This window comes from Platichthys flesus, chromosome 20 (assembly GCF_949316205.1).
Source record: "Platichthys flesus chromosome 20, fPlaFle2.1, whole genome shotgun sequence".
NCBI classification, from domain to species: domain Eukaryota; kingdom Metazoa; phylum Chordata; class Actinopteri; order Pleuronectiformes; family Pleuronectidae; genus Platichthys; species Platichthys flesus.
The window spans coordinates 12,503,768-12,526,299 of record NC_084964.1 but is presented as its reverse complement, the minus strand read 5'-3'; the positions used below and the strand labels follow the sequence as shown (position 1 = coordinate 12,526,299).

Sequence of the window (22,532 nt, the reverse complement as noted above, 5' to 3'; positions counted from 1 at the left end):
CTTAAACATGACTGTTTAAGTGCCCTGTAGGCAGGAAATCATTTCCCATCACAATTTACACAATGGTGTCTTCAAAAATTATTTCAAAAAGTTTATTCAGTTCACAATGATAGAAAAGATTTTTAAAACATGGCATTTATAATTGATTAATCAGTTATCCAAATTGCCCACTCATTGTTGTCGATCAACATATCAATCATTTTATTTCCGGGGGAAAGCCCCACCCTTGTCGGAGCAGGTGTCCCCTAGTTTCTTTTAACTCCCTTGTAGCTCACGTTGGGATTGAACGCTTTCAATTTAGGATCAACAACAACAACAACAACAAAAAGAGGAATAAGAGCTTAGTGTCGCACACAACCAATCCGTCACTTGTATCCTGACACTAATATCCTCCTCTACAGTATTGCTCCCATGGCTGCGATGTGATAGCCCAATCAGCTTCAAAGCCAGATGCTGTCTATCACTGAATCGAGATAGAAACAGCAGTCGTATCCTTTAGTGTGCTTGACTGTATGGATCTTCACACTTCAACTTAATACGGAGACTATGCATATATTAGCATGCATTTACATACATTTCCCCACACCGGTCATCTATCTGTATGTATGAGTATATAGTTAATCCACCTGTCTGGTATTAGGGAGGTGGATGCCTTCATGCAAGATGTTTGAGTTTATTATTATTAGTGTGTGTGTGTGTGTGTGTGTATTTGCATGTGTGCACAGTCTGAGAGAGGCTGATAGCAGAACTGCATGGTGGGCTAAAAACGAGTTGCAGGGGAATTGCAGTGTGCTATCTCCAGAATGACAGGGCTGCCATGATTGAGGCTTGCTACACCAGGATTTAGATACACCAGCATTTTTGCCCTCTTTTTCGTTCTTTCCCATCCCTCGCTCTCTGCCACTCCCTTCCCTTGTCTCTCTTTCTATCCCTCCACCTCTTTCTCTCTTCCCACTCTTCCATTTTGTGTTCCCTCTCTCAATGAGTATCTCCATCTTCCCCCCTTTTTTGTATTCCTCCTTTAAATCTCTTTCCCCCCCACCCATGGATCTTCCCTCTCTTTCTCCACCCTGCTTCTTTTCCACCCTGCTCCCTCTATCAGGTGCTGTATAATGTAGACTCCCCTGATGTGCTCCCAGCCTCCATCCGCCATTTTGATTCAGTACAGCTGTCCATGATAATGTACTGTTCACTCAATCACTCTTTCTCTCTCTTGCCCTCCTCCTCCATCCCTCTTCCTGTCTCCCCCTCTCCCAGAAATAAGCATGCACAAGCACATTCATATTTGCTGTAGCCCCTGCAACATGAGGTTGCCATGGAAATGCACGAAACCATGAGGAGACCCATGAGAAGAGACAAAGCTATATGAGACACACATGCACTCACGCGCGCACACACACACACACACACACAAAGTCACGCACACCATATACAAACAAACACAGTGGAATCCAAGTGATGTGTGTTTGATCATTGGAGGGGTGGTACAGTTACAGCTGGTCCCAGCAGCGACCATTAGATCAGCTATTCACTCTCTCTCCCTCTTGCCTTCCCACAGAATGCTTTATTCATTAGGGCAGTAGTTTAACGATAGCCTTCAAATTCTAATAGCAATCAACCTCCATCTTTACATTTTTGCCTATTCCCACTCCTCCTATAGCCTCCATGGTAAATTCCTTACATCACTACTTCACTACTTCCTTTGCCTATTTTCCTGTTTTTATTTTTGCAAACCCTTCCTCCTCCTCTCCATTCCCTCTCCTTTCCTTTTCTTATCTGTCTTTGTCTTTCCTTTTCTTTGGTAACTTAATTTAATCAGCCGTAGCAAGATCAACATCTGTTTTTCAAAGGGAGAGCTGAGGAAATTAAAAAACGTTTTCAGTCAGATAAAGCTGCAAACTACAGATTATTATGCAGCTCAAGATTATTATCTGAGCATCAATTAAACTGTTAATTGAGTATAGTCGATAAATTGTTTGGTTTTACAAAAAGAAATACTGTCTGAAAGCAGTGAGAAAATGTCCAATACAATTTCCCAAGAGATATCTTTTGCCCAAGTGTTTTGCACAGGTAGGAATTAGAATATACTAAATTTAGAGGCTATTGGTATTTATGTTGTAATGCATATATACTGTTAATGATAATAAAAACAGTATTAGAAAACTGATTTGCTTTTAAACTTCTCAACGTATTGATATAAAAAGTGAGACAAGCATCAATCGAGCAACAAGAGTTAAACAGGCAAAAAAATACAACAGTCATAAAACACATCAGATAAAAAAGCTTTAAAATGTCCACAGCGCACAAAACAACTTAGCTTGAGCGATTTCCTTTCCTTTCTTTGCTTCCCCTTTATTTCATCAGGGAAGATCAAGTTAAATATACCTCAGAGCAAGGCAAAACTATTTGGGATAGGCTCGAAACACACAAGAATTAATTACCACTGCTAACCAATTTCATTTAAAACGTGAGATAATGATGCTTTAAGTATCTAAAAGAGGATATTAAACAGTCTAGCATGAGCTATTTCCATTCGCTCTCTCCCTCCCTTCCCTTTTTTCTCCCCTTCCATTTGTTTTCCTCCCTCCTTCGCCACAGTCCTTCACCCCCCCGCTCACTTGCGTTGATCGACAGTGCTCTCCAAAGGATGAAGTGTGACATGTGGTGTGTATGTCAGTGTCTGTCTCACTGTTTACTCTGAGCTAATACTGACTCACTCCATTTATCTGAGCTACAACAGATCCACTCCAACCTGCCCACTCGAGAGCGTGCGTGATTGTGTGTTTTACGTGGGCCCGTGCAGCTTGCGCACGATCGTCATCGCTTTTCGGTCAATTCGATATGCATTTGGCCGCGCGTGTCTGTGCGTGTGTGATGTAATACAAAAAAAGGAGGGAGCCAGAGCTTCGACATCGATGCCGAGATGCTTTATGTGCCCCTGTCTGCTCTAATGACATGTCTGTAAATTAGCAACAGAATGGTGGAGCACCACACTGAAATCTAATGGCACCTCTGTAAATTACTGCTAGAATGCTGCTGGACGGCTGCGTGTGTTCTCATTGTGAACAACTTGGCTCCCGCAACCCCAACCTCCACCACTCTGCCACCTCATCTACATTTGTCTACACGTCTGCAAGTGTGTGTGTCAGTGTGTATGCATTTGTGGCTGGTCTCTATGTGTGTGTGTGTGTATTTTTTTGTGTGTGTCCCTCCTCCTCCTTGCTCCCGCTCCTCTCAGTAAAGACTAGCCCGAGGCCCAGAGTTGGTAATAGCTTTTCTGACAGCAATACACCAATATTTACAGAGACCAGCACCCACCCACACCCCCTCACATTTCATGCACTCATATAAAAAAAAAAACACGTACACAATCATATGCTGGGACACAAATTTGCAAGCATTTGATTCTCTTCCATTTGAGACATACGTGCACGCACGGACGCACACACAAACACTCGCACTCTTAATTAACTTGAGGGAAGGTATCACACACTAGGGTGAACTCACGCATGCTGGCAAACAACGTGTTGTTTCTCACTCATATATTGGCCATCACACTTTGTTGTTTTTGTTTTTTCATGCAACAAAAGCAAAGAAAGACAATTTATCACAATTGCTTTTTGAATTGTGATATATGCAAACTTTTTTTCTAGTCCTCATTATTCTCTCTGGGTGATAGTCACTCAAGTGCAGACAATTCCATTTCAGCACTCTTTTCTTTCGCCTCTCGCTACCTTAATAACCTATTACACTTCAGTCTGTTCCTTACGTGGCAGCTCATCCAGCTCCCCCCGACCCCGCCCCCAATACAGCGGCTCCTTGCCAAGTGTCTGTCTTGCTTCAGCCTGACCTAGTGTGTGTTAAATTCCCCCTCCGTTCTCCTCATTACCGTGAACTACAAGATGGTGGTTATGCCACAGGCTGCACAGAGCAGGGGGGGAAGAGAAAGAGGCCAACAAGATGTGCGGTGGAGGCGTGAAGAGATGGTGGCGAGGAGCGGATGCGGAGGAAGGTTGAAGCTCTGGGGGGATGGGTGTGAAGGAGACAGATAATGTCGCCCCTGCTTGTGTATGCCAGCACAATAGTACGATCATTTTGTACGCAGATGTGTGTGTAGGTGTGCATATTTGTTCCTCTGCTTGCTTGCGTATAAGGCTGTGCACTTTATGTCAGTACGTGCAAAAGAGTAGATAACGGAGTGTGAGCTTAAGGATGATGGATTGCAAAACCTTGGTCTTGTGTCCTTGGGGGTCACGATGGGTGAGCAAGGTAAGTTTCTATTGGCTGTCTGCCTCCTGAATTCTAATTGGCCAATCCTGCCTGCCTTGGCTGCCATGATGCTTACAGACCCGCTGTTCTCCATCTTCATTACCAGTTTTCTCCATGCTTCTCAAAACCTTTCTAACCTCTGCTGCCACATGTACATACGCAGACACACACTCTCTGGCTTTTGACAAACATCACGAAATGAGCCACGTTGTCAAACAAGACCAGATCACTTCAGACTGCCAGCACAGCTGTTCTCTCAAAAGACAGGATGGCAGGTTTCATAACGAGTTTGGAATGCTACAGACTCACGACTGTCTCTCTTGCTTCCACACTGTTCTGTTTAATCTCCAACCCACACAAGTGATCAAAGCTTGTTTACATACCACTCCATGGTACGATTAGAGGTATGGAAGGAACTGTTTCTTCCAAGTACTGGCATCAGTGAGGCTTTGCTTGACAATAACAACATTTTCAGCATCTTCAACATTATGTTTTGTTCTGCACATCCGAATCAAATTTACCCAGGCCCAGCTGAGCTCTGTTTTACTCGGCAGGCTCTGATGAACACCCACCATTTTATCAGCTTTGAACATATTGTGAAGAGCAGTGTGGGAAGGAGCAGCATAGCCTGGATATTGTACAAATCATGATAATGTTAAACAAAAGTTTCACACCTCTTGTTCACTTCCTCTTCGCCTTCTCCTTTCTTTCTCAGCTCGCGAGGAATATGTCGCCACCTTCAAGGGCTCTGAGTACTTCTGCTATGACCTGTCGCCCAACCCCATCCAGTCGAGCAGCGACGAAATCACGCTTTCTTTCAAGACCCTGCAGCGCAACGGCCTGATGCTGCACACCGGCAAGTCCGCTGACTATGTCAACCTGGCACTGAAGAACGGTGCCGTGTCACTTGTCATCAACCTCGGCTCCGGGGCCTTCGAGGCCTTGGTGGAGCCCGTCAACGGCAAGTTCAACGACAACAGCTGGCACGACGTCAAGGTCACCCGCAACCTGAGACAGGTAACCAAACAATGGGCGAGTGAGCGGCTGAGCAGAGAGGAGAGGAGAGGAGAAGAGAGGAGAGGAGGAAGGAGGAGAGATTAAGTAATATTGATAGATACTCAAGAAGTATGATTTCAGGTTTCATAGAAAGAGACAAGTGGTATATAACTGAATGGATGTACGCATGTTTGGTTTTCAATATTGGAGTTGAAATGATTAAGCCAAAATTGATAAGAAAATTTGTTTAATTTTAATAAATCCTTATTGTCATAGCCGTCATTCTTTAACCAACAAAGGCAAATATTTGCCTGTTTCAGCCTCTCAAATATAAGGACATGCTTCTTGTCTGTTTTATACGACTGTATATTGAATATCTTTTGGTTTTGGACTGTCGATCAAGCCAAGCAGCTTAATTTGAAGATGTCGCATTGAGCTCTTGGTAATTCTGATTAGCATTTCTCTCTGTTTTCTGACTCAGATTTAATGATTAATTGATTAGTTTGAGAAATTGTTGACAAACACTTCGGATTTAAAAAATAATTGCTCCCCGTCAAAACGCTGAAATGTGTATGTGAGTCATATGGTGAAACATGCTGCAGATGTTTCAGGGGCAGTGGACAGCTGAAAACACAATAGTCCTCAGCGAGAAACTAATCAATGCTAAAGCTATGAACAGTGGTCTGTTGTCCGACTGCAGTGATGCTGTGGTAGGAAGAAAGTACCTGGGGTTTTGGTCTTAGTTTACAGTGGGTTAACCACCAGACCAGCACTGCTTTCAGCTCTAGGTGAGTGCTCTTTCAATTGTGTGTGTGTGTGTGTTTGAGTGTGTGAGCGAAGGAGAGAGTGTGAAATGGAAAACACTGAGGGTCAAACGCACTCAGGTGCTTGTAACCCAACCTGCCTCTACTGTTTGCCTGTTTGTTCTACTAACTTGACAACTAACTTTACTAACCTGCTACTTAAACTAACCACCATCCATGGAATGATTCATTCTACTAACCTAACCTGTGCCCTTCTCCTAGTGAAACCACTCCAACCAACCTCTTAACCTCGCCAGAGGCCTTCTAGCTTTCCTTTTTTTGTTCCCAAAGTTGTTCTGTTCACAGTTTTTTGCTTTCCTTTCTCCCCCTCTTCTACAAAGCACTCAGGCATTGGACACGCTATGGTAAACAAACTCCATTGTTCGGTAGATATCATTCTAATTGTTTCTTAGTTTGGGTTTGCCCCGTGTCTATTTCGTTTTGAACCATAGACATCAAAACTAAACCAATAAAAGGATAAATGCGGTTGGTAATCTTTTACGCTTAAAAAGCCCCCGTCTCCCCTCCTTGCCAACCACTTATTTTCGTTAAATCCTTTACCCCCCCCCCCCCCACCCTTCTCTACTGTTTTTTTTTTTTCACTCCATCAAAATGTAACTGACATGTAGGCGTGTACTGATTGGCTCATGCCTCACCTGCACGCTAATGGCGAAGCCCCTTCCCTCTTTCCTGCATGGCGTGATTCAGATACTCTTCCCCTCTCTGATTGGTCCGTAAAATGGATAGAGAGGTCCCTTCTTCCCCTCTTTTCTTTTCCTCTTTTGATTTGTCCGTCATCCATTCTGCCACTGCATGGTCTCCATTGTGGCTATGATTCACTCTGTGATCTGTTGTCAGCTTTTAATCTACTGTGTCCTCTTTGCAAATGGTTGCATGCAGAGAGAGGAACAGGCTGCATGTTTTATATTTATATGTGTATGTATGTGTGTGGCTGTGTGTTTGTGAGTGTGTGTGTGTGTGTGTGTATGTGTGTGTCTGGAATGAGCCATAACCCATGTAACACCTGTGCGTGTGTAACATAAATTTGTGTGCGTTCGTCTGTGTGTCATTACCATTCAGATTCGCAGCTCTAACAAACCCCCCCCAAACAACATACTAACAAACTAACACCTTCATCACACCAATCACCCTGACAATACAATAACACAACTTCATCACAACTACTAACAACATTGGAATCATTAACTCTAACCTCAGTAACCCCACACAGCTTGGCCTGACATCAGTAACACAACTGTGGCTGCCAGCAGTGCAACAACTAACAACTACTAACAAGTAGATAGTACTAACGCCGATTGTGCAGCACGATGAAGCCTGTGGATATCTTACTAACACCTGCATGGCTGGGCGAGTTTGCCTTGCAATGATAAACACCGTCAGTGCGAGGGAAGGTACTGTAGTGGGAAAATAAAGAGCCCACAACCTTTATGGGCAGTCAAACATGGACATTAATGTACTGTAGAATATCAAGGTGATAACATACCACTAACTTTGATTTACTTGTGACAGAGTTGGCTATGTTTGCTAGCTAAAAGGCTTTGTCCAATATATTATGCAGCAGAATGGGCTGGATAAATTATCGGTGTCACTATAGTCGGGGCATTGAGGAAAGTTGTTGTTAGTATGTTAAGTATAAATCAGACTGCGTCTTCTACTTAAATGTGAAGCAGCTCAGAGCGGCAGAGACATAAAGAGGAAAACTCTGACTTAAAGGTTGAATCGTGGTACGTGGAAGATGGTGTTAGCCTTTTAATGCAACTATGAACATATTGTTTTGGTTAAGTCTCTTTGGTTGAAAGCATACATAAGCAGGCACTTGATAAGGACAGAAGAAAATTCCGCTCACCAATTGATGCTCCCACAAACTTTGGAATTACTCCCCAGGTAATATTTCGGGCACACGTCATTCTTCGGGCTCCCGAGCATCAACTGTTGTGCAGACATTTTGTAGTCAGAACAATGCAGTGATGACTGAATTTGAGGTTTGGATGTGGAAAGACAGAATCAGGCACTAGTTGCCCTAAAGCTTTGGGTATCAGTAATTTCTATTCATCATCACAAACAATATCTAGTTGTTTTTCTGTACAATTGCTGTTGACAGAAAATGGTAGAAGGAGCTACAACGTTTGATACAACTGTAGGCCGAGTGAGTGAGTGGCATTTAGCAGAGGAGAGCAACATATTCCAAATATCAAGGATACTGACAAATACTCACATTATACAGTAAGCACTAATTCAATCACACCAATCAAATCCCAACAGCACAATTTACCAATTCCCTGAACCAATCAGGCCTTCTTCCCACCAGATTGCATACACATTGGTTACCAGAGTAACGGGGGCTAATTTGGCTTGTCAGCGCCTAGCTAGCGCTTAGCGCTACCTTTGGTGTGAGTATATAGCGTGTCCTTTCCCTGTGCTTTGTTGTGTAGGTGACCATCTCTGTGGACGGCATCCTGACCACCACAGGCTACACCCAGGAGGACTACACCATGTTGGGCTCTGATGACTTCTTCTATGTGGGAGGGAGCCCCAGCACAGCTGACCTGCCCGGCTCTCCAGTCAGCAATAACTTCATGGGCTGTCTCAAAGAGGTGAGATGCATGGATGGTTTGTATAAGTACAGATGGATATATGCCTGCATATAGAAAACACATTAAATGTAATCTTACTTGTGCTTTTTGATATATATGAGAAAATACCATAATATTAAAATGTCCCTTTATAGATATACAGTATATTGTAATATGAGAAATGTATGCAAAGTCACACAGGAAATCATCAGATAAAATGAAGATAGGATAAGATCATAGATATTTGCTGTGTTACAGCAGCAAAGGGATGAAAATAACAAATATCAGTGAGAAGTTATAAATAGGAAAATATGCAATGCAGAAATAAAGAAATATAAAAACAGCAGTAATATATACAATGTAAACAGTATTATACATGGACAGATATTGAGATCGAGCAGACAGGTTGAAAATGCATAAATAATTAAAGTTTTGCACAATAACACACAAACAGAAACACACACACAAAAACCTACTTCTGTAGCTAAGCTAGTTTTAATCTGCTCAAAAGTATTACACTGAGAAAAACTCACATGATAATTTCTATGCCACATGATTCGACTGAGAGGGAAAGAAAAATAATTGCTCAGACCGGTTCATACACTCCTGCCACTAAATTTTTAAGAAACACCAATCTCTCACTTTCTCTCTCAATTTCTCTCTTCTCTCCTTCTTCTTTCTCCCTCTCTGTCACGCACAAATTTTACACACATTGTCTAAAACGCACACACACACAAATACTTCCATTTGGCAGACTCGCATAAATAGTCCCAGACACACACACACACACACACACACACACACACACACACACACACACACACATACACACATATACACACACCCTCCCCAGCATCAGAGAGAATCAGTGATGAGTGTCGTTGAGGGAGTAGATACAGCACTAAGCACTAACATGCTAATTAGCTACGGCACAGAGGCGCTCCATCCATCCGCTGTGCTTGAAATGGGCCACCACGCTGCAACGACAAAAAATCACATGGCACAGAGATGCAAATACACAGACACGCAATCTTTGTATGCATACTACGCAGGAATGCACAAATAAACCTGCTACAACACTCTGACAAATATAAACTTACACACGCGTACACAACGCTCGACGCAACGAAACTAGTAAAAATACAACCCGTTCTGCACAAACCCAGTCTGAGCCTCCCTTTCGTTCTCACAGACTCACGCAGAGGCATAAACAAACAACCAAAGAAGTCGACAGATGATGTGCCAAACAGAGAGCTATCTGTATCAGTGGTGAATGCGCGCTGTGTTGCTTCATTAAGACCGATGGTGTTTAAACGAGGCTGCCTCTGTCAAAGTGAACCCACTGCTGCCACATTTACATATTTAATACGATGATATGATAATCCATGTGAGCAAATTAAGATGTATGCAGTGAATCACGCGCATGGACGATCACAGCTGTAGCAATTTTGTGCATTTTATGCAGCGCAGGCACCCTTGTCCATGCACACACACGCCTACACCACTTTGCACACTTGCGGCCCTACACACACAGACACTAAAGCGCATGACATACGGAAAAAGACTGGTCAAAAAATCCAAAGCAGGGGAGAAATATTTTGTGATGTTGCTGAGTCGCTCACAGGTCACAGAAAGGATTAATAAAGCCGAGCCTGTGTGTGCTCGTCTTCCTCGATATCAAAATGCTCAGCACAAGCACACTCCCACCGCTCGGTCAGAGAGCGTACTGTGTCAGGAAAAGTGAAGAGCAACAGAAAAAGGGAAGAAGAGAGAGTAAAAGCACGCAAGTGCCGGGGACAAATGGATGTTTTCAAAAGATGAGGTCGCAGTGGCTCGCTGAGGTTATCACTTTTATATACAAAATACAAATACTAGATCACCTGAATAAAAAATGTTTCCTGAGTTGCAAGATTAATGTTTTTTTGGGTCATATTTGAAATGTTTTGTTCCCATCAATAATCTTTTCTTTTGCTTATGCCGATAAGGTTAAACAACCTCATTCTTTTTGCTTGTTTTTTGCTTAGGGTTAAATAAGTGATGACAGTAGTCAAATCCTGGGCGTCAGAAAAGGGCTTCTTTGTCTTTAATCTAATAGTGAATTCATGTTTTATTCTTTGCCCCTCAATTCCCTCCCCTCTAGGTGGTGTACAAGAATAATGATGTACGGTTGGAGCTGTCTAGACTGGCTAAACAAGGAGACCCAAAGATGAAGGTATGCTCTTTCAACAGCCAGTAAAACTTGAGCCAGACAACACATTATCCCCTTGTATCCCCATGTAGAACAAAGACAGCGTTTTGTGTCTCAACCTCCCGTTAGGCACTGTGAAATTTATACTGTAGGGATTTTAAATAAGTGGGATTATATTTCTCAGAGGTAGCCATGAGCTTTTTTCTTCTAGTCATTTAACAGCTGGAAGCAGCTGGCTTTATTTCAGTCCCAGACAACAAACGGAATCATTTTGGTCTTGATATTCAATGAACATGTGTATAACAATCCCTAGAAATCCACTACACATGTTTTTGTTCTTCCAGGTGAGTGGGGTGGTGTCCTTTAAGTGCGAGAGTGTGGCCACGCTGGACCCCGTGACCTTTGACACCCCAGAGTCTTTCGTGGCCCTGAGCAAGTGGACAGCGAAGAAGGCGGGGTCCATCTCGTTCGACTTCAGAACCACAGAGCCCAACGGGTTGATGCTTTTCAGCCACGGCAAACCACGACAGATGCAACGCAAGGACCCTCGCACACCCCCCACAATCAAGGTGGATATAAAATATTAAATAATTTTCCAAATGCTTGATACTTGAAACACAATTACGAGTCAACAGCATATGTGTTAACTCTGAATCCACACAAACATTAAATGACATGCACAATTACAACTTGCTACAATTAGTACTCTGCCAGCAATGAATGTCCCTACTTTTTACAGATTACTGACGCTAAAGTGTTTGCCGTACAGGTGGACTTCTTTGCCATCGAGATGCTAGATGGTCACCTGTACCTGCTGCTGGACATGGGCTCGGGAACCACCAAGACCAGGGCTATCGACAGGAAGGTCAACGACGGAGAGTGGTATCACGTTGACTTTCAGAGGGACGGACGCTCAGGTAGGTTCACAGCCATCAACTCGGCAGAGGTTGATAAGAAGGAGGCTGGAGGTTAATGAGTAGGCAAGATAGTACGTCAACATTTGATAGTGAGCACCAGCCATTTGGCTTCCATCTGTCTGATGTCTCCATTAAATTTAAACTGGGGTTATTGAACTTGATTTTAAGGGTTCTGCCTACCCCATTACACAAGAGAAAAGAATCAATATACAGTAGCACTGTTTTCGTTTATTCTATATTGATATAATTATCATAACTCTGAGGCTATAATTAAATAAATTCCTGGATTGCTGCTTATCTGTCCGCTAGTTATGGGGCCAAATTTGCCATAAACCTGTATTTCTCCAACAAATACTGTCAAAAGATTTGTTGAACACTCTTAAAACCATTCTGTTGCGTGGAATTTCATGATTGTTACATTTTAATTATAGTTTGTCCTCTTTGAACACGAACTAAACAAAGTGATTCAAATGATTGAAAACATGTGTACACAACAGGCAGGGTTTCAAATGTTTATCAGCAAAATGTAGTTTTGTTTTGCTAACCCGCAGTGGAGGATGCCTGTTTCACAAGTCTTATTTGTTTACTGTAACTCTACTAAAAATACATGTATTAATGATTTATTGGTGATAGAGTGTTCAACTCAAGACTTTGAAGTGCATAAGTGATGACTAAGGCCTGGGTGGTTTGGGATTTTCTTGGCTTCGGATTGTAGTGGTGATGAGGAGTACAATGAGAGGGGGAAGAGTGATGATGATGGTGATAATGGTAGTGATGGTGGTGATGGCAGTCACTGTTAGAATGTTCATGTTTAAGGACACAATGATTACTAAAGTTCTTTTGATGACTCTGGTTTCTCCACTCAGGAACAATCTCTGTGAACAGTGTAAGAACAGCGTACACAGCTCCAGGAGACAGTGAGGTCCTGGACCTGGATGACACCTTGTACCTCGGAGGACTACCAGAGGACCGAGCCGGACTCATCTTCCCTACAGAGGTTTGTGTTGTGTTGTCTGCAGTTTGACCTACTACGGTCAATATTGGATCTGCAACAATAAGTCCATAAATAGATAGACAGAAAATTAATTGACAACTGTTTTAATAATTATTAATCTTTTAAATTGAGCAAAAAAACGTTTCTTCCGATTTCAATTGTCTCACATTACAACACGTTGAATTATAATGCAGCAAATTAAGTATGTCTGTGATTTGGATTGTTAGTCCCACAAAACGAGACTCGCTAGTCCAGTTCAGTCACAAACATTCACGTCAGTTTTTTTTGTCAAGATTATTTTTTGGCATTTTGCCTTTATTGGAAATTTGACAGTCTGATTAGTGACAGGAAACAAGTGCAGAGAGAGGGTAAGACATGCAGTGGTCCAATGGCTGAGAATTGAAGCGTGGCTGTTGTGGTTACGTGACATGTGCCTTTACATGTGCCACTGAATTTCCCCGTCAAGGTTTTTGCAATTTTCATACAGCAATCTACATTCTAGTTTGGGAGTGTGCCTCGACTCTTGTAATGCTTCAGGACAAATCTGAGAAAGCTTGACACAGACAGGGCCTGTGCAAACTCGTCCTAGTAGAGCCGGAGATAGATCACATTTGATTAACGTGAACTCGTGTAGACAAACAAATCAGAATTCACATACGACTAACTGCTAATGCAAGATGAGGCTGGGAGTGGAGGGTGTCAGATTTCCCGACAGCAGGCAGCTGTGTAACAGTGAGCATGCAGAGCTTGGTTGTTTTTGTAAGCAGACTGAATATGCACCACATGTTTATATGGACTGCCTTGTTAGAGAGAGGTCATAGCAAGAGGATGAATGACTGCTGTGGCTGTCTTAACAACAATGAGGCACCATTTTTTCTGTCTGTCTTCATAGACCAAAAAATTAATCAAAGAAAATGAGATCTTTTCAAATCAGATTAATTAGAATCTAATTAGATTAAATTCAATTAAAAGGAGATTAGATATTTGTCCCACCATGTTGTGCTCTGTTGTCATTGAGACATTGTTCGATTTCTCTTTGCTGTATCTCTTTAAACTACCAGCCACAATGAACCATTCACATATTCGCATCTATAAATGTCTATAAATTCAGGGAAACTCTCTAAAACTGGTTAATTTCTTCCCAGGTGTGGACCGCTCTGTTGAACTATGGCTATGTGGGCTGCATAAGAGACCTGTTTGTGGACGGGCAGAGCAAAGACATCCGACGGCTGGCCGAGGCCCAGAGGGCAGTCGGCGTGAAGCCCTCTTGCTCGAGAGAACCGCCCAAGCAGTGCCTGTCCAACCCCTGCCAGCACAACGGCATCTGCAGGGAGGGCTGGAACCGCTATGTGTGCGACTGCTCTGGGACGGGCTACCTGGGACGCTCCTGCGAGAGAGGTAGGCATGTCGTGGTGGGAGGTTGGGACAAGAAAGAGGACAAGCTTGAATAATGCTTAACATAAGTGCTGAAGCCACGGTTTCCCAAACGAGAGGAGTGAGCCGGCTAATTACGGCCACTAAACAGGAGCATCTTGTGAAAATCTAATAATGTGCCAAGTTGCAAAATACAGTCATAATGACTTGAGAAGATTGAGTAATGCCAAAGGGATGAGTGGCAGAAGACAGATGGTGTGCAGTGGAATGTCTAAAGTTTAGAGTCAGGAATAACTCTGAAAATAAATTATGATCATCAGTTATATTGGGTAATAAACATTTTATTCATTGTACCTTTAAGAAATGCCTTATTTTTGCTTTAAATGGCCCATCCTTACAGATTAACATTTGATAGTACTCTGCTAAAAATGTACACTCATAAAGATTTATGGCAAATAAAAAATGTGACTCACCTATTAGTCAAATATCATATCTTGCAGATTTAGTTTAGGGAGGATGCCATCACTACACCTTTGGTGTTGGAGCGAAGGAAAGTGAAAATGAATGACAGGTAGACAATGGGAAGAAAGAAATTAGGTACAATGAAAAAAATGAGTCTGCTTGCTCAAGAACAAAAAGCAATAATATTGCAGGTGTTTGATCCATGGTTGGATTTTTTCATTATTCAAAATAACACGTAATCTGTGTGTAAGTGAGGGTAGTAAGATGGAGGAAAGGGAATAGAAGGGAGCAACAAAGATAGAGAGAGAGGAGGTGGGAGGATGCAGAGCTGGATGTTGGAAGACTGGGAATCGATGGGAGAGGAAGTGTGAAGAAAGCTGGGAGCAGGAGCTGTGACAGAGGCGGATGGAGCCATCGGGCTGGAACCGCCGTGTGACAGCAGGTGAGGAGATGAGGAGGAATGGGAGACGGGAGTTGATACCTGACGAAGAGAGAGCGTTAGAGAGAAAGAGAGAGAGAGAGAGAGAGAGAGGTATGAGAACGGGTATGAATTCGTGCCGAGAGAAAAATTGAAAGTCGGGTAAGATTGAGAGAGACTGATGAAAGAAGCGAGATGGAGTCAGACAAGGGGAAGAGAAGAAATGTTGTTTGTGCCACAACTGCTGATGCGTCTCAAGTGATGATTGTACTATCATCTAACAGGAGATGTACACACACACACTTTCTGAAAGGTGTTGATACGAAGATGTTTTATTTTGGAGGACAAACATCCGCAGTGTATGTTTATCATAGCAATGTGCCCTCTCCCTCGCTTTCTCTTAGCTCGGTCTTCATCACTCTATGTTTTCTTCATCCCTCTCTCTGTGCATTGAGGGGTCACTAACTGGTGGTTCGGTGGATTAAAGGAAGCACAGATGGAGAAGCAGATGGAGAGAGTGATTGGCCGTGTTTACGCCTTCTACCTGCAGTTTCTCCCTCCCTTTTTTTCCCTTCCTCACTCGCTCACGCTCTCCTTTGTTCCCACTCGCCACGCTCTGGCTCCAAGATTAATTTTTGTTTTGTAATGAGCCCCTACACACATAGCAACACATTCGAATACGTCCTGAGACATTTTCAGTTTTTCCGCGCTGTCCCTGCTTTCTCTATGGAAGTCCGTTGCTGTCAGGAAAAGGAAATGGATGACAAAGGGTTCATCTTTAGGTTAAATTTCCAATTTCAAAAGAGCAGCTTAAACAGTAATTTTTATTTTTCTAGTACTACTTTATTGCCCCAAATAAAAAAAACAGGGAGTCAATTAAAAGCTGGGTCTCTGATAATGGCCGGGAGCGTGGTGGACTTGAACAAATAGTCTGGCCGGGGAAATAAACAGTGGATAAACTCCTGGTGCCTGAGCAATAGAGCAAGTGGAGCAAATGCATCCCTATCATTTAGTTATTTGGAGCACGGTTCCGGTTTTGCTACCCCACTTTTTCATCAAAATCAGGTTTCTTATTTCAGCGTCTTATATGGATGATCGTTTGACTGTTTTCAGCAACTGACACCCTGAGGGTTAGCTCAGTCCAAGCCATCCCTGATCGATCAGAGTGTCTGCAAAAGTCTGAATTTACAATTTCCCCAAAAGTCAAATTAATGAAACAGTAATGTTCAGCGGTGGAAGGTGACTCATTTAAACTTGTGCAGACGACTTTGTTGTAGTTACAGTTCTCGTCAGACTTGAGATGGAATTATTTTTAAGTATGAGGATGCATCGCTCCATGTAATGATCTCTCCTCTCGCCCAGCTGCTCTGCTCTGTGCTTTCATTAGTATGATTATTTTCTCATTTTCTCATATGAGAGACGCAGGTTTATCTGAGCCGTGGTTTCACAGAAGAGTCTAGTCTTTGACCAAAAATGCTCTTCCTGGGTCTTGAGGAGAAAAAGCACTCTTCTGAAGATTCCATGATTTGAAATGAAGATCTCCTTTTAACGTTTTGTGCCACCAGATTGAATTAATCCCAACTATTTTTACTTTGTTGTATTTGTGAGTATTACGAATACAAACCTATTGTTTAACCAGATTTAATTATCTAAAACATATTGCATTGTGTTTAGTTAAGAATAATGTACATTTCATTAACTTTAATTTAATAAATTCAACTATATAATCATGTTTCTACCACCCCACTATTGGTTGTATGTTCAAATGTCTTCCATCACTTAATAAGAATATTAATAATCTTTAAGGGTTTTTAATTTACAGTTTCCACTGTTTGAATAAGATATCCCATTGACTGAGGAATGTCAAAAATTCAATGTCAAGTTAAATTTTCTGAGATAGGAAGTCAAAATTATTGTTTTTATTCAAAATTATGAAATCAAATGAAATATCGATATTGTTCTGTCATAATCTGAGGAATATCGATGAAACATCAAAACTGCAATGTAACAAGTAGAAATTATGAAATAGTAAATAGTAACACATCAATCATTTTCTATGTTAGCACACAGACTGGGAGTGACTCAGAGTCAGGTGTCAACATATGGAAACATGCTATAATCATTCCCATCCTCAGTGTCTGTGTGCCATCTATAGATAGAGCCATTTTAATCATGTTCACTCTGTGGATGGTAAATCCCTGGTAACTTCAACAGATTGGTGAATTTTCTCTTTCCAGCAAATCCCACATAACAACTTTAGTGTGAAGCCAAACCCTGATATATCTTTTTCTCCCCCCCTCTCTGCCACAGACCTCTATTGTTGTGAAAACTATTAAAAAACACATTGAGTGAGTCACACTTTTGCCTGGGCTGACAGGTTCCTTCATTACAATGAGCTCGTAGTGTATTTTGAGTCAATCCCACATACACTGTCCTGCTGCCATAAATACTCATTAGCGCATAATGTCCCCAACAAATGCTCTATCAGGTTGAGTAATGTTCGGTAAAAGTAACATAGCTCGGCTGTTTTTTGGAAACTCTGGGACCGTATTCTTTTTTTTTTTTTTAAATATAACTATATTTGCGTGACCCATTTTTTAAGATTTATGTCTTCGGGATAAAACAATGGGCTTGGGTATGAGAGCCAAAGCCAGACGTTAGGAAGTGTTGGGAAATGAACACATTGTTGGTCTCTGTCTTCATGCGATCAATAATATAGAATATCACTGCTCTTGTCCTTTAACTGCTTACAGGCTTCCAATGATTCCAGTGTGCGTTACATTTCTGTTAATTTTTTATTTTTTGTCTTGTCTCTTCACAAAGGGGCTACCGTACTTTCCTTCTATCTGAACCTCTCCCCTCTAGTTGCAGGTGGTGAGTCAGGTGGCGTGGCGAGCAAAATTTAGTCAGCTGTCTGCCTTTTCCGAAATGGGTGCGAAATGAGTTTAGGTGTGTGTGTGTGGCTGTTAGGTATGTTATCTGTGATATAACAGGCAAGCCAACCTCTTTTTTCCTCAAGTTAATGAGGGTTCATTTGCATTTTAGCCAAGAGCTTTTCTCCCTTTCCCCCTGCTTTCTCCCTGTCTCACTCTGTCCCTATTTTCTCTCCCTTTGCTCTCACTTTACTAAACCCTCCTCTGTTCACACTTAAATTCACTCACTTATTTTGACATGCACAAACACACACACACACACACATATGCACACTATCTCTCTCTCCTCCCCTCCTTCTCAGCTCATCAGTATTCATGAGGCCTGACTCTCTTCCTGTTCTCTTGTTTTTGCCTTGGCTCCAAACGTCTCCCACGGAAACAGGGAGAGCGAAAGGTAGAGAAAGCAAAGGAGGAATGGAGTGGGGAGATATAAGATGGAGCAAAGAACGAAGGAGAGGGGGGGGAGATAAAGACGCGGGGACATGGAGTGAGTGTTTAGCTGTGTATGTAATTGGCCAATAAAAAACAGGGTCCTCAGAGGTAAACAGTTTAGCGGCCGGGGATTGGCCTCAGCAGGTAGCAGGGAGAGGAGATTATGAATATGTAAATGAGTATGCAAAAGACATTAAAGCGGGATCACCTGAGCTTGTTACATTATGACTCCAGGGTCTGAGATGTCAGCGACAGTGGCTAACACACTCACCGCCATGCATTCTGATTTAACCGGATAATAGGGCCAGCCAACCAGCTGCAGCTATTTTTACCTCCTCTTTTGTAAGTCGGAGGGAGTGATGATGAATTAAGGTTGGAAAGTGATGGGATAAATCTGTTGGAAGCAGGTTTTGTGCTTCAACATGACATGGCGGGGGAATAAGGGAGCGTAGCCGCCCTGCAACGCACTCTATCATGTATAAATTTGGTTCACTCAACGTCAAATCGCCTTTGTCTTCTCCCTCCTCATGTGTTTTCTCCTTGCCATTCATCTTCTGTCTCTTTTTCTCTCTTTCTACCCACCTCACTCGCCCTCCCAACGTCATCTCTGTCTTTCTCCGCTTGTCTTTCACTTCCTCCCCTTCCCCCTCCATCACTCACTCCTGTCCATCTCTGTTCATCTCTGTACAGATGCAACTATCCTGTCCTACGACGGCAGCAAGTTTATGAAGGTGCAGTTGCCCGTGGCGATGCATACCGAGGCGGAGGACGTCTCGCTGCGCTTTCGCTCCCAGCGGGCGTATGGCGTTCTCATGGCAACTACATCCCGTAACTCTGCAGACACCCTTCGCCTGGAGATGGACGGGGGCCGTGTCCGACTCACTGTCAACCTAGGTACACACAAGCACACAAACATGTAGATGATTCTCCAACACTATTTTAATTATATGTCAAGGGAATGCAGCTGACACCGGCCTCTTGGCTATTTATTTCATTGGAATGCCATAAAACGTTGATGAATAATGTGTTGTCCATGGAAAATAAACTTAAACCTAATAACGCCTCTTGATAATTCTGCAGCACTGTTTCATACTCAATATATTCAAAGCATGGCTTTCACAGGCTATGGTTGAAAACTTTTAATATTTGAATTTACATTGTAGTGTATGTATTCAGAAGGTTAGTGTTGTTGTTTTTGTGTTGAACAGAGGGTTTAAGCCTCAAGCTGCATTCTCTGCTCACTCCCAGTGGACCTGTGCATCCCTAACACCTCCAACAATCAACACAAAGACTCACAAACTGCACAAATACACGCAATTAGTACACACACATAACTGCAGGAAAAAGCATCATCCTTCTATGTTTTGTACATTTCCTCTTCTCAGTAAAACATATTTTTTTTCCAGTTTTCACATTCACACTTAAATTTAAAGTTACATACACTCATATGCTAATACACACATAGACTTACAGAGGGGTGCATGTGTTGGTCTCTGGTTGTCTGCAGCCGCGTCTTTTCTGTGGTTGACGCCACACGACACACCAAGTCATCATGGGTCAAATATTAATATTAATGATGATAATAATATCAATAGAGGGGCTGAATCTTCCAACAATTTGCAGAGATTTCTGCTCTGGCTGGGCGACAAAAACTATGGGATGTGTTGGATGTCATCAGACAAACTGACACACACGACCCATCTCAGTCTCCATCTCATTGGACAAATTGTCGCTCAGACCAGAGCAGCCAGTGAGCACACCGCTCATGCTGGGGACCCACCGCTCCCCTTGACACACGTCACTGGTCGATGTGGAGATCTGCCAAACAGACAATTGTCTGATTTAGCTCTTTATTGGCATGAAATCCAAATCACAGAAATTCACACTGATGTAAGAAAATACACTGCCCGACCTGAGGTCTTGTGACAAAGGAGAGTGTGTGTTTTCTCAGCAGTGTGTGTACGTGTGCATGTTTGTTTATGTGAGTGCAGGGTGTGTCGGTGTGTGCGTCCCCAGGGCGTGGAAATTATTTGTATGTGTGCAGCATTAACCCTCTGCTCTGCTCTCCCTCCAGACTGTATCAGGATAAACTGTACAGCCAGTAAGTGATCCTCCATCTCACCTAACCCTTCCCCTATCCTCCTCCTCCTCAGTGTGTGTGTGTGTGTGTGTGTGTGTGTTTCTGTATTTACCTGTTTCTGACTATTTTTCACTCTCTCTGTCTTTTCGATCCATTTCAACATATCTTTGTACCATGTGTCTGTGTGCATATGTGTGTGTGTGTGTGTGTGTGTGTGTGTGTGTGTGTGTGTGTGTGTGTGTGTGTGTGTGTGTGTGTGTGTGTGTGTGTGTGTGTGTGTGTGTGTGTGTGTGTGTGTGTGTGTGTGTGTGTGTGTGTGTGTGTGTGTGTGTGTGTGTGTGTGTGTGTGTGTGTGTGTGTGTGTGTGTGTGTGTGTGTGTGTGTGTGTGTGTGTGTGTGTGTTCGACAGGGGGAGGTGCGTGTTTAGAGTCTACTTGTTTAGCTGCACCACAGGAGTGATGTGATTTTTGCTGAGGGCCAGGGTTTTCCACGTCGGCCATTTTAGCAAAGAAGGATAGACGGAAGAGAGGATAGTGGGGGTGGGTGGAAAAAAAGAAAGACAAAAAGAAGAAGGGAAATGAGATAAACCTGAGTATGAGGTCTTCATGCAAATTAGGTTTGTTGAGAAGCCTGAGCTGAGGTGGAGAGGTAGTAGCTGGTGGATGAATGCAACACGGACCAGCAGGCTAATTACTTCTCCTTCATGCTGGAGACAAAAGACACGTTATCCCTCTGTTTTTATCTGCCGCTCTTTCTTTTCAATGTCTGTTCGCTTCCTTAGTTTGCTTGTCATTTTTCTCTAAACTGCACATGGGGGTTAATTTGGTGTGTTCAGTGTGTGCTTGTGTGTGTGAGTAAGTTATTGAGTGAGTTAAAAGATTTGCATTATGTGTTATTTTCGTTGCCAATCTGTGAGTGTGCGTGTGTTTCCCTGAGTGTGTTTCTGTTCATGCTGCTGTGTGACGAGCTGAATCCCTGACGAAGTTTAATTCCCTCACGTGGAGTTTTTCTCTGTCACGACCACTGAGAAAGCAGGAGAGTGAGCGAGCAGGAGAGAGAGAGAGAGAGAGAGAGAGAAAGAGATATGCTATGTGACGGCAAAGAGGTGGTGAAATGGATGACTGCAGTTGCCATAGAAACCCTACTAGCCACACAGCGCCGTTGCTGTCCCGCATGGTTGTTGGCCAATTTTAGACCAGTTGTCTCAATGAGCATTTCAGTAGGCAGCCACTTTTCTGGCACACCGTGCGCATACAATAAATTATACATCTGATATTCAAGGGAGAGGAAATTTTACTGAAATAGTCCACTCAGCAGTCAAATAAAAGCCCCAGCATGGGAGAGATTTGAGGCTTACAAGCATAAAAGCCATTTGTTATTTCGATCTAATGAAATATAAAATGCTTTCTGTCGTTTTGTTTTCATTATCCTGCTTTTTATGATCTCCAGTGGTTTATGTCCTTTGATTTGAATTGTATTTCCTTTGCAACAAACGGTCTTGCCTTTCCCTTTGTCTCGGCACCGAGCCGTGTGGTCTGCTGACCGCAAGCAGCTCAGCACTAAACCTTAGTGCTGCTGACGGCACCTTTAGCATTGACCTAAAATAGCTGTGTGCATGTGTGTGTGCCTCTCCCTGTTCCCCGGTTGGAACAGATCACTGCCTCTCTCTCACATCAGTCTGCCCATTCTTTGAATATTTGGCTACATGTGCAAAAATACACACACACACATGCATGCACATACACTCATAAGCTCACACATATGTACACATATTCTCTCCTTCACTCAGTGCTAGGCAGTGATCCATGGTAACAGGATGAGATGCTCATGCCCAGAGCACAGCTGAGTCTCCTCAGGGGAACCCTGTGTTCTCTCTGAACGCACAACACACTATTTTAGCTTTGAAAACACACACACATGCACACATGCATTTCACGCTGCCATATCCATTTTTCATGACTAATTATGTTTGCGTGTCTGTCTGCCTGTGTGTCTCCCTCTTTATCTACTGCTCCACCTGTGTGTATGTGGGTGTGAGTGTGAGTGTGAGTGTGAGTGTGTGTGTGTGTGTG

General features: G+C 42.8%; 1 protein-coding gene across 7 annotated transcripts in view; it reads left to right on the top strand.

Annotated features, from left to right (window-relative positions):
* Positions 1–22,532, top strand: part of nrxn1a (neurexin 1a) — a 56,775-nt gene that overhangs the window by 15,433 nt on the left and 18,810 nt on the right. For 2 of the 7 annotated variants that reach the window (XM_062378428.1, XM_062378427.1), the window contains 10 exons: positions 4,985–5,286; positions 6,410–6,433; positions 8,522–8,683; positions 10,803–10,874; positions 11,195–11,419; positions 11,620–11,767; positions 12,634–12,764; positions 13,907–14,159; positions 19,071–19,274; positions 20,455–20,481. In XM_062378428.1, coding sequence (XP_062234412.1) covers positions 4,985–5,286; positions 6,410–6,433; positions 8,522–8,683; positions 10,803–10,874; positions 11,195–11,419; positions 11,620–11,767; positions 12,634–12,764; positions 13,907–14,159; positions 19,071–19,274; positions 20,455–20,481 — 1,548 coding nt within the window. Of the gene's footprint in view, positions 1–4,984; positions 5,287–6,409; positions 6,434–8,521; positions 8,684–10,802; positions 10,875–11,194; positions 11,420–11,589; positions 11,768–12,633; positions 12,765–13,906; positions 14,160–19,070; positions 19,275–20,454; positions 20,482–22,532 lie in introns of all 7 variants that reach the window. The other 5 variants (XM_062378425.1, XM_062378424.1, XM_062378430.1 and 2 more) reach the window with 3 other exon arrangements.